At 41.7% G+C, this 11,955-nt stretch overlaps 1 protein-coding gene across 1 annotated transcript in view; it reads left to right on the forward strand.

Moving 5' to 3' along the window:
- Window positions 1-9,382, forward strand: part of CNPY1 (canopy FGF signaling regulator 1) — a 30,837-nt gene extending 21,455 nt beyond the window's left edge. The window contains exons 3-5 of the mRNA XM_040063012.1: window positions 7,149-7,178; window positions 8,942-9,038; window positions 9,372-9,382. Coding sequence (XP_039918946.1) covers window positions 7,149-7,178; window positions 8,942-9,038; window positions 9,372-9,382 — 138 coding nt within the window. The remainder of the gene's footprint in view (window positions 1-7,148; window positions 7,179-8,941; window positions 9,039-9,371) is intronic.
- The last annotated feature ends 2,573 nt before the right edge of the window (window positions 9,383-11,955 follow it).

Below are 11,955 nucleotides of genomic sequence, written 5' to 3' on the forward strand. Positions count from 1 at the left end.
AGTCTATAGGTGGTCTTAGAGGGCTGCAGCCAAGGAGCTGAAACCTACCACCCTTTCCTAGGCCTGGGAGCGTGCAAGCAGCAGCGGTGGATGGAGGCTCCTTGTGCAGGTTTAGGGTTGTGGAGGATGTGGAGGATTTCCCCAGGGAGCAGGGGGGGAGGCTGAAGACCTCCCTTCCTGAGCAGAAACTGCTGGCAGAGGAGGATGGAGGAGTTCGAGAAACTCTGAGGCTTTAGCATGGAAATCTGTGAAGCATAGAAATTGTCCACGGATTAGAAAAAATCTTCTACTGTCATGTATAAGACTGGTTAAAAATTTCCAGCGGGGTTTCCCTTTATCAGCGCTATTTCCTGTGCTCCAGTCGCAGCCTGTCCCCTGACAGGCATGTTGCTGCTTTAAAATTACAGCTTTAATAGGGCAGCGAGAAGAACTTGCTGTTGTATTTTGAGCACCAGGGAGTAGCAACCCTTTTGAGTCACCTGCTGCCAGGGATGGAGAAAGAAGTTCAGGAAGTCCAGGGTGTCACCCCCAAGGAGGAGGTGGCGTAGCTGGGGTCAGTGAGCAGTGTGATCCCTTTTCTGGGAGCCAATGGCTCTGGGGATGCAGTTACTCTGCCCAGATCTGTATCCCATGGGAATCCCAGCGGGTCAGCGCTTCATCTTAGCCCTCTTTCCCTCAGGGAAACTCCCGAGTGTACTGTCCAGCACCGAGGGCTCCTGACGGGGTGCGGCCCAGGGCAGGGTGCGCTCCATCCAAGACAGGCTGTTCATCTCCAGCCTGGCCTCCTCAGCCCTTCACCCCTCGGAGCTGCCCAGCTGTCCCCTCCAAAGAGCTGCCCCAAGCCCAAGAGCACAGGCAGCTGCTTTTCAGTGCCTGAAACCGTGCCTGTTGAGTCTCAGCCCTGATGTGGCAACTGGCTCTGAACACTTAAACCTTCTCCAGCACAGGAGAATATCAAACTCAGTTTTGTTTCATATTTTCTTTCCTTTGTTGAGGACTCTGTCGCACATATGAGTTCTCCCTCAGGTTCTCTTCCCAGCCAGCCTTTCCTAGCAGTATGCAGCATCCCTTGCAGTCAGCCCTTCATTAGGAGAGCTCTTGTGCCTGAGGAAGAGGTGGGAAAGGATGATCAAAGCACATGGGTTCCTCCTCACTCCTTTTTGCCTCCTGAGTTTATCCAGTCGTCATTTAAATGCATTTGAGTCCATCCTGCAAAGCAAGGGAGGAAAAGGGCCCTTTGTTTGCTTGTTGCTCAAGCACCTTACTTCTAATTAACAGAGTGATTTAATTAACATTAGGCAGAATCAGCCTGGTTTTGTTCCCTTAGGGGCTAAGGGGAGGATAGCAGGCAAGGCAAACAGGTAACATCCTCTTCTGACACTAATTCTCCAGGGCACAGTCCTGATTTCTGAAGGCTGCTCCAGGCTATCTTCTCCAGACGCTTTGAATCAAAGGAAGAAATAAAAACAGAGTGTGAATAAAGTTCACATTTGGGGAGGAAGGTTGGTTTTGACTGACTATTTGTTTCCTCAAATGGTGGTGGGGAAGGGGATGGAATTTCTGAGAGATCATGAACAACTTTGGGACAGCTTAAGGCAGAACCTGGAAAAACAAATCCAATGGGTTTTTTTTTCCCTTTCACTGAAAATGATGCATGCAGTATTATCCTTTTCTATCACGCTGAGATTCTCATTATTCAGAGGAACAAGCACTTGCTGCTGCAGATTTCATGTGGGTAGATCAGAAAAGTGTTAATGGACATCTACTGGTATCATCCAGGCCTCCACCCAGACCTAGGTGTGACAGTTTTATAATAATATGCCATGCAAAGCATGGTGAGTTTATAACATAGGCACAGAAATACATTAATCGCCTTTATTAAGTGTGGCTTTGTCAGATTTTTGGCATTTCAGAGAGCATCTCTGCAAAGCAGAGGGCCAGAAGTATTTGGGTAAGGCACAAAGAAATGAAACATTTGCTAGGTAACCTCAGCCTGGCTGCAGTTTGTGCTGTCTTCTGCCTCTCCCCCCCGGCAGGCTGGCAGGCCACTTGCTGGGATCGTGCTTCCTCTAGGTTTGGTTAAATCTTCTGCTTAAATCAGCACTTCTGATTTTTTCGTCATGTGTTGCTACTGATTATTGTTGACAGGGAGAGAAAAAATGCCCTTCTCTGAATGCCACACCAGCGTAAGGTATCCTGTTTTTTATTATTTTCAACTAATATTAAGACTGAATAGTGCAGCCTTGGCGCAGTTTAAATGGTGAACAAGGCGAATTAGATGAGAGATTAGACATTTTTGGCATGCTGGCAGTAACTAAAATAATTTAAGTCTTTGGTGGTGGTCTTAAAGCAAGTGGAATGTGAAGGTGGAATTCAGGACCGGCTCCGGAATACCCTGGTGTGAATTTCTTTCTTTAGAAGAGAGTGTTTAATTCCACATATTAACATGTTGGGCTATTTTACTAAAAGTGAAGTTACGCTGATTAGTTACACTACAGAAGCTAAAGTATGTACATCTGCTTGAAGCAGGCATTTAATGGCAGGAATAATGGCTAACTTTGCTCATGTAACATTTCACTTTAAGGATCTTTACGATAACTGGACACATAACTGACGCTACAGCTGGGAGAGGTTTTTTTTATTATTATTTATTTTTGTTTTCTTTTAAATAAGCAGAATTCAAGTAGTTTATTTTTTAAGTTACTTTCCTTCCCTCAGATTACAAGAATTTCACTTACTTACTTATTACAAGAATTTAATCTCCTTCCTTGCCAAAACGAACTCTCTTTCCCCTAAAATAAAACTATGACGAATGGGACTAGAAAGGTAAATTCTTAAACTTTCTTTAAAATGTGTCATTACACAACAAACTTCCTGGTATTGATTAAGCCCAGGTGGTCTGCTCACCCAGCAAACAGATATTTTACAAAGCTTTATTACGTCTCATTAGAATTCAGTCCTTTAGAAGATTTCTAATTATATTGTCTAATAAAACTAAACCTTCGAAGCTATTTGCATATTATATGAAGAAATCTCATACAACAAACTCACAGTGGATTCAATTAACATAATAGCTAATTATATATCCCATCAGCCTTTAGAGTAGCTCGGCATTCATGTTGCTCCTGTTTTAGCCTAGAGCAAAGGAGGTTTGAATTTTCACTTCTAAATATTGACTTTTAACTAATATCAAAAATGATTTGAACACTTTTGTGGATGAAAAGATAATGATTAAACTACATGCAACATTTTAAAAGACTTATTTCCAAGTCATTGAAACAATTCCTATTTAAACCTAAACCTCCCCATATTTTCCATTCCAAGTCTGTCCATATTTTATTTAAAAAATGACCAGATATGTCTAATTATTTTGACAAATGTTGGATTGACAGTTCGATTATTTTGAAACTGCCTCCTTCCTGCAGTTACATTTTGTATATTTTTCATTGCACTTTGTAATGCAATTGTATTCTTGGCCAGTTGTGGTATCTATCAAGCAAGAAATTTAGGACTAGATTAACAGAGACATAGTAATGAACAGGCGTTTGAACACCCTATAATTGACTGTTATTAAGGTGTTGTCACAGTAGTCTGTAATGAATTCTCCTGTTTTCTTTTGAAATTAGATGAGATATTCTGTAAAAAGGAAGAAAAATACCCACAAAAACAAATGCAAAAGTTTCCTTCAACCTTCCAAAAAATGTCCCAAATAAACAAAGCTTTCCCCCCCCTTAAAAAAAAAAAAAAAAATTCAATTGATTTGGAGGTGCTTCCAATTTTGAAACACTCAGTAGAAAAATCAGAGACAGAAGAAGCAAATTTGTGACTGATGTGAAAACTCAAAAAAAAAAAAAAAAAGTGTGTTTATCAATCCCCTCATCAAATGCAGTGATAAAATCATATTTATATTTTGCACTAGATAGAAGATAAAGTTTGTTGCTGAGTACATGGTTTTCTCCCATTACAATGATGGCTGCCTTTTCATTCATATTTTAATGAGGTTAGTATCTCTGAGACAGCTTTTTCGGGGTGGAGGCCCATGTCTCCGGTACAATTACAATAGGAGTTGCTTTATTGACAAGTACTATTCAAAATCTTCACAGTATAGAAAGAAAGGCTTTAGTTTTCCACCACTTGTCCAAATACTTATTCCTCTCTTACTATTAAAACACTTGCAGAAAGAGCGCTCTCAACTGCCCGGAGCCCTGCACACCGGGCAGAGCACAGCTCAGCAAAAAAATACTTCTCTTAAATTCAAGTTGCATTTATGTCTGCAAAAATTTCCCTCGGTGAGACCCAACAAATAGACAGCAGAAACTAATAGGTAGTTCTGGCAGCTTCTGCATCCATGGGTTTACAACAAACAGGCTCATATAAACTATAGTTTCTGCTCAAACTCTGACTCCAAACATACGAGGGAAGGCAAAGTCACGGAGAGATTACGCATCCAATATATAATTTATTAGACAGAAACAACAGCAGCAAAAAGTAAATCCAGCTCTTGGCAAGTTAATCTTTTGTGCTTTTTTTCTTCTTCTCTATGTCTATTCTGTCCCTCAAATACTTTTATATACTGTAGCAAGGGAATTCAGCCCAAATCTAAATATGATACTAAATAAAAGCCTTAACCACATCACAGAAGTGCTAGCACATGTACAAAAACTTACTTTGGGTGCATCCAAAAGAAAGTGCACACAGCAAAACCCTCTCTATAAATTTGTGGGGATCATCACATGAATTTTTGAGGGTTCATTATTTCTTTCTGATGTTGGATACATTTTCTTCCAGCTCAGTCCTTGGCTGCGGTTCACATGATAACGTTCAGGAGAAAGGAGTGCCCTTGTGAGTGTGGCATCCATGGGTTTTGGCTCAGCCACATTCACATTCCTGACCAGCCAGGAAGCCACAGGAAAGGACTGCAGGAGACATGACTACACACCTGAATATTGCTTGCAGTATAGCCATAGGAAAACGGTTTTTTCCCAGAACTGAATAAAACCCTTTTGCTGCAGATACTGAATCTCTCTATGTGAAAAGAAACACAGCCACGAAAAATTCCTTTCCTCATCAACTAACTTAAGTTACTGTCCTGGATGTAAACTTAGAAAGGGGATGAAATTTAGTGAATTTATTGCTAGAGCAGTCAGATTGCAAAACCCCCCCCAATCCCTCCCAGAGCAACACTGACCTCCGTAAAAGGCTGAAATTAGACTGTGAGGTCGAGTCCCACCTTCTGTCGTAAAGGCCATAAAACCTTCCTTCCATGTTCACAGGTGTCTTTATTTTTTACCTTCAGAAACTGCCACGTATTTCTTGGAATTTTGGGGGGAGAAATGCTTGCTCTGTGCCTGAGCTGCTGGAGCCTCTGCAGTCCCTGTTCCAGCAAGAGGAAGAAGCAGCAGAGTTTGGAGCACAAGTTTCAAACTCTGCTTCTTGCCACCACCTTCTGCCTCTGCCAGCTTTTTTTTTTCCCAGTTTGCGAAACATTCTGTTTTCCTGAAAAAAAAAAAAAATTGCACCTCAGTGATGGAATGTGATGGAATTTTAATAACAAAATGTGGTTTTGTGAGAGACTGCCTTTACTGTAAAATAAGTTATGCTACCCTACAAAAAGAACTGGGATTAAAAGGCTGCTGTCTTTTTTTTTTTTTTTTTTTTTTTGTCTTTTTTTTCTACCAGGCACTTTTTTGCTTTTCCCAGACTTTTTTTTTTGTGTCTTTTTTTTAAGACACTTTTTTTGCTCTTCCCAGTTTTCATAAAAAGTAGACTCCCCATCCGTATGTGGCTGTGGCTGGGGGAGGGAGGGATTTCATAATGGGCCTGGTGCAAGAAGAAGACGAAGGGGGAGAGAGAGGAAAAAAAAAAACCTCTAAGCTTTAATTTTAATTCTCCTGCCTTTATTTATCTGATTTGTGGCCAGATGGTGGTGAAGCAAGGCAACCCCTTTGTGCAAATGAAGCCCACATGTGAAAGTCCTTCTGTAATGTAATCATTGAGACCGGAAGGGTTCATACTGTGTCTGAAAAGAGACAATGGAGCCGGGATATATCAACATCGCCGAAATCGAGTTCATTTGCGATGCAGGCCCTTTGACTATGGTTGTCATGAAAACTTCCTACTTTGATCAGCAGAGGGTGGAGAGAAAAAGAAGAAGAAGGGAAAAAAAAAAAAAAAAAAAAGAAGTCTTCTAAAGGGGCAGGGATGCGGCGCGGGTGTTTGCTGTGCACTTGGCTCCGGTTCACGCCCCTTTCCGGAAGACGCAACAGGGAGAGGAGCATCTTGCACCTTGACCTGTCTAGACGGGGCGCGAAGTTTGGGGGGTTTTTTTTGTCCCCGTTTCCAAGGGCGAGGGTTGCTCTTTGACCCCCACCACCAGCGGTGGTGGCTCTCAGGGCGTAGGTAGCGGCCAGAGGTTTCCTGCCGAATTCTCTCCGCGGCCGGGAGGGAAGGGGATGGACAAAGACATGGACCAGCTGTTCGGAAATAAAGCTGAAATAGTAGAACCTGGGAGAAGCTAGGTTTTGTAAGCTATTATTTTCTGCACAAAACCCCTGGGAGGTATTAAACAGCTGCATCTGAGCTGGCGAGCAGCGGCTAAAAGACAGAGCAACAACTGAGAGCCCAGGACTTTGGCAAACTCCGCTTCAACCAGAGAAACAAGTGGCTGGAGCGCCAAGGGCTTTCATGGCCCGAACGTCCGCCGCCGGCCGTCTCCCTTCGCCGCGGTGTCTTCGGGCTGCCGGGAGGTTTCCAAGTGGGAGGCTGGCTTTGGAGGAGGGCGAGGGGTGAGGGGGGTGTGGGGGTGTGAGCTGAAGGGCCCACGCAGGTTCTCCAGGGCCATCTTATCTGGAGCTGACGTTTTTAATTATGTGTGTAATGTAATGTGTCGACGGTTCTACGGTAGCGGGAGCGATGCTCTTTTCGCTCTTTCTGCCATCTAACCGGGCATTATCTGTATGAAGCGTGGGGTTTTGGTGATGTAATAAGCAAAAATAGTCAGTTTTTTCCCTCCATGAGGTTTTTTTAGCAAAGTCAGAGAGCAACTTAACGGAGTTGTTAGGACAAAAGGAGATGGGATGGATTTACTCCTAGGCAAGGGGAGAGAAATCTATGCAGCCTATAGGAAAAAAAAAAAAATCAGTATTTAATCTGATGCTTACCAACCTTTGAAATTTGGGGTAGGCCAACAGAACAAACAAGTAACCTTTTATTTTCCAGCCACAGCTATGTCAGTGTGCCCACTCTTTCTCATCACTAGGAAATTCATGCAGATCGTGCCTTGTTTTAATATTCTTGCCTTATTTTAACATGGTCCGTACTTGTTCCTCACAGAAGCTGGCTGAGTATTTTGTGATAACACTGCATTTTGTCAGATGCTTTGTAACGTTATTTAGAAACATCATTTGGATCTATTTAGGGCTTCATAAATATGAATAAAGCATTTACAAAAGGCAGAAGTAACCCACGGATTAGACCAGATGCTTTATATGTTACAAATTTCCTAACCGTTAACAGTTCTAAACTACATTTTATTTGCGGTTATTTTTTCTAAGTGATTAAATAGAAATTAGCATTTCCCAGAAAAAAATATTCTCTACAGATTTATGTGCAGGAAATAAGGGAATTATATGAGTGGCTAAAATCCAGATTGCTAACTGGAGTTTCAAATATTTATAGACAAATTAGGGGAGGAGGGGAGGGATGTCTTTTTTTTTTTTTTTTTCCTGAGGCCTTGTGGCGTAGAGATGAATTTTTCTCAGCTAATTCTGCTAAAAACACCGAGGTGCTCCGCTTGGCTTCATGCCAGCGCCTTCTTCAAAATTATATTTTATATATTTTACTTTAACGCTTTTTGGGACCTTTTTTTTTATTTTTAACTGTTGTGGAAAGTGAACAAAAGCAAACAAAAAAAAAAGACCCTGAAAAGCCGGAGAGTTGTGCTGGCCGTGGCCTTCTGAGCAGTTGGAAGAAGCAGGCGAGTGAGAGAATGAGGAGCACGGGCACAGCTCTGCCTCTGTCACTGCCAGCTCACGGTGATTGCGTGTCCTGGCAGGTATTGCTTTGATTTTTTCAGCCAAGCACAGCAAAGGGCCTTTCTTTGAGACCGCGTGTGTTTGTGTGTGTGTGTGTGTGTACGACTTCCAGCAGGCAGATTTTCTCCCACTGTGGTTTTTCCTCTGCTCACGTTAAAGGGCTTCCCCTTGTTCAGGGGTTGAAGGCTGTGTTTTGGAGACAGGAATTCCCTCTCAACGTGCACCCCGACCTCCTGCAAGGTGCCAAACGCCAGGCAGGGCGGTGCACCCCCCTGGACCTGCGCTCACCCACCCATCCCGGGGGGCAGAGACGCATTTTGGGGTACGGGGGTGAATTGCCAGCATCTCCCGAGATGCTGGGGTGAGGGGGAGCTCGGCAGCACTATCTGCGCTGAAATCAGAGCTGCGTCTGCAAGGCCGGGGAGCTGTATTTATGGCACATCGTCACCACTAATATCAGACTACAAAATGGGCTCGTTTTATTTAAATTTCGAGTGCCTCCTCCACGAGTCCGTGTTGAAAGGGGCTGGGGGGGGGGGTGGGGTGGTGGGAGGTGGTGTCCCTAACCAAGTGAAATGCCTTTTGGAGGGGTATCCCCCCCACTCAGTTCATGAATGTGGTTTTGAAACAAGTGAGGCTGGGCATGAAGTTTAAGTAATATTTGGTAGTCCGAATTCACGGGCAGCCCCCATTCATCCCCACGCTGAGCAGGGCAGGGAGAGCGGAGCGAGCCGAGGGCTGCTCGCAGCCGCCCTGCTTGCTTCTGGCTGGGAAAAAAAAAAAAAAAAAAAAAAAAAGAAAGAAAGGGAAAAAAAAAAAAAAAAAAAAAAAAAAAAGAAAAGCACAGTACGAGTATTCTTCTTTTTGGTTTTTTTAGGGTTTTTTTTTTTTTTTCTTCATCCTTACAGTGGGAAAGTGTCGTAGAGGAGTATGAAGATGAAATATTCTCACTTATCGCCCAAGAGGCAGACTATCTAGCTGACAAGCTGTGCAGTGAAAAATCAGGTACTGTGTCTGATGTAACATGTGCTCTCTCTACAGCCGTGTGGGGTTGGGTGTTTTTTTCAAACCCAGCGTACTGCTTTGCAGGAGAAGTGGCTGTTGTTGAATAAGCAATGACACTACATGGCTTTAAAAAAAAAAAAAAAAAAAAAAAAAAAAAAAAAAAAAAAGACAACAAAACAACCAAACACCCCCTTTCTTAAAGGCTTTTAATTATTTTAATTATTTCGTGCATATTTATGCAGCATGATTTGAGCATCCCAGCTAACGTGGTATGTTTTCCTCCTGGTGTTACATGACTTTTTGTTCCTTGTGTGTCTGCGCTGTCATTTCCAGGTCAGAAATGAAACTAACCCTCTTGCAACCAAATACAGGCATTTATTTCTCCTGTTTAATTGCTAACTGCGGCCACTAAGCTGAAATGGGAACCTTGAGAGGGCAGGTTTAGAGATGTACAGTTCATTTTTAGGTGAACTCTTCGTTGCCATCAGACAGGAGCTGTCCTTAGGACTGGCCAGCCCACTGCCATCACCTCCTGGGGAAAATGTATTTTATAAACGTTTAATGTTTTCTTTCTCTGTAAAATTCCATATAAGTAAGGCCTCTTTTCTATCCTGACAAAGTAACAATATGCTTTCAAAAATTAATTATAGCTTATTTAAAATCTTCCATTTATCTGTTTCTTTCCCTCATTTTCAGTGTTTTGGGGTATTTTTTTCAAGTTTTATTTTCATTTCTGAATGTAAAAAGCACATAACTTGAGGCACTAAGTATTATAAGATTATAAATGAAGTTGGGTTATGCCTCCTCAACCTGCTGCCTTCAGTGCTAGAATATGCATGAAAATATCGATCTCCAAATCAACGCTTGTAAATCTTGGTTTGAGGGTTTGAGATTTAAAGGCTGTAAGCATTTTTGGGGATGTAAGAAACAGGGCCCATGAAATGTACTAGAGGGTGGAGAAGAAGTTCATAGAAATAAGTCTGTATATTTTAACACATAAGTATTTGTAATATTTATTGAAAACACGTAGTCTGGGGCACAGAAGAACTCCATCTCTAAAGACACAAAGTTCTCTCTATAATCTTCTTGGACAAATAAACTCCAAAAAATAAACTTTCCAGAACAAATTTGACTTATTGCAAGTATTACTTATTTGTCATCTCTGCCATCATGAAGCTACTCTTGGTTGTGCCAGAACAGACACAGGTAGTAGGAAATTATTTTGAGAACAACATACTTCCTCCAAAATGGACGGCAGGATTTATGGTATTGGGTTTTGCACAGAAAAACTTTCTGAGCATTTCAGAAACAAAACCCAGAAGAGTCTGTGGGGTAGTGTAGCAAAATCATCACCTTCCAGAGCAATTTTCTCAGAGAAGAGGAGACTGGGATAAATCCTCTTTCCTTCTTGGCTCCTCTTATAGCAGCCTCTAAATGTTTTGGGGAGCAAATTACAGGTTTTTGCATCTTCAGTAACACTGTAAAAATATTTTCCAAAGGCACAAGGCAAAATATTGATATGAAAGTATCAAAGCCCACACTGTTAAAAATCTCTTTGTTTTGTTTTGGTTTTTTTTCATGGATACCCTCAAAAGCTTTCTCTCCCTTCCTTGAAATACATTTTGGGTTTTAAACCCACACTGTGTTCTGACCCAACCTTCTTACATCAGGAAGACAATTGCCTCCCTCCTGGCAGACGAGATTGCTGTAACTGCACGTTAACCTCCTTCAACAAATACCCCCCTGCATATGTGCAGGGCTGCTCTTCCTGCCTATAAATAGTGGTCCGCAGAGGGGAAAGTAGTTTAGTTTTCTTCCTGGCAATTAGCACAGATAAACAAGCAGCCATTTAATAAACAGAAGTGCAAGTCCTCATCATTGCAAATATAGGATGCTTGCAAAAGCAGCAGGAACATCACAGAGCGATGCTGAGCTACGCTGATACAAAATAAGGGCAATAAATTAATCTGCCATTCCCTGTATTGCCCCATTGCCCATTTAAAAAATATCAGTACATTATGGAGTAAAGACTAAAAAAAGCCACAGGGACTACTTTAAAATCTAGTTAGCCCAACTTTTAAAGCAGGGTGAAAATAAATGTATTAGGTTGCATTAAAAATAATGAAAACATATTTTCATTAACTCTGCAGCAGGCAGGAGATGGCAGAGGAGCACAGTAGTACCTGACAGAGCAGGGAAGTGCCTGCTTGGGTTTTTCCATGGAAAATAAATTCAGGCACCGGTGGCACTTGAAATGGCGAGTCTTCGAAATTGTGTCAGGCTTCACGCCAGCCACAGAGCACCAACGTATAACTTACTAAAGCCTCTAACTCACAGAACACAATGAGACTTATATTATTAGGTCTTATCTATCTTACAATGGCAATTTTCATTAATACGTTATATTAAAGCAATATTACACTCTTATCATCCTACTGTAAATTATTGGCTCCTTTTATTCAGAGCTCCGTGTGTTCATTCAGAATGGCATTTTTAACTTTTTTGGAGGGGGGAGGGTGATGTAAATTGTCATGCTAAGTGACAGAAATAGTATGGAAAACCTCTCCACAGTCCAGTTGTAGATTTTGATGCTGTGGATTTCACCATAAAACAGAAGAGAAAAAAAACCCAAAAAACAACAGAACAACAAACCAAGTCAGTGATGTATTAATTTCATTATTATGCTTTTAATTTTCTCTTAAAAGGCTGTGAACATGGGTTATTTCTTGTGGTCCATCACAGACCTAATATTAGTGTAATCAAATCCTTTTTCTACTGTTCTGTGGTAAAATAATAAGGGTTATAGATTTCTGTACAAACATGACATTAATAGAAATCCCATATTCTGGTAAGCAAACCCCTTCTCCACAAGTCCCATTTAGTACTTTTCTTTAATTCTAATATCATAGCAGACTTT

Source organism: Hirundo rustica, chromosome 1 (genome assembly GCF_015227805.2).
Source record: "Hirundo rustica isolate bHirRus1 chromosome 1, bHirRus1.pri.v3, whole genome shotgun sequence".
NCBI lineage: Eukaryota > Metazoa > Chordata > Aves > Passeriformes > Hirundinidae > Hirundo > Hirundo rustica.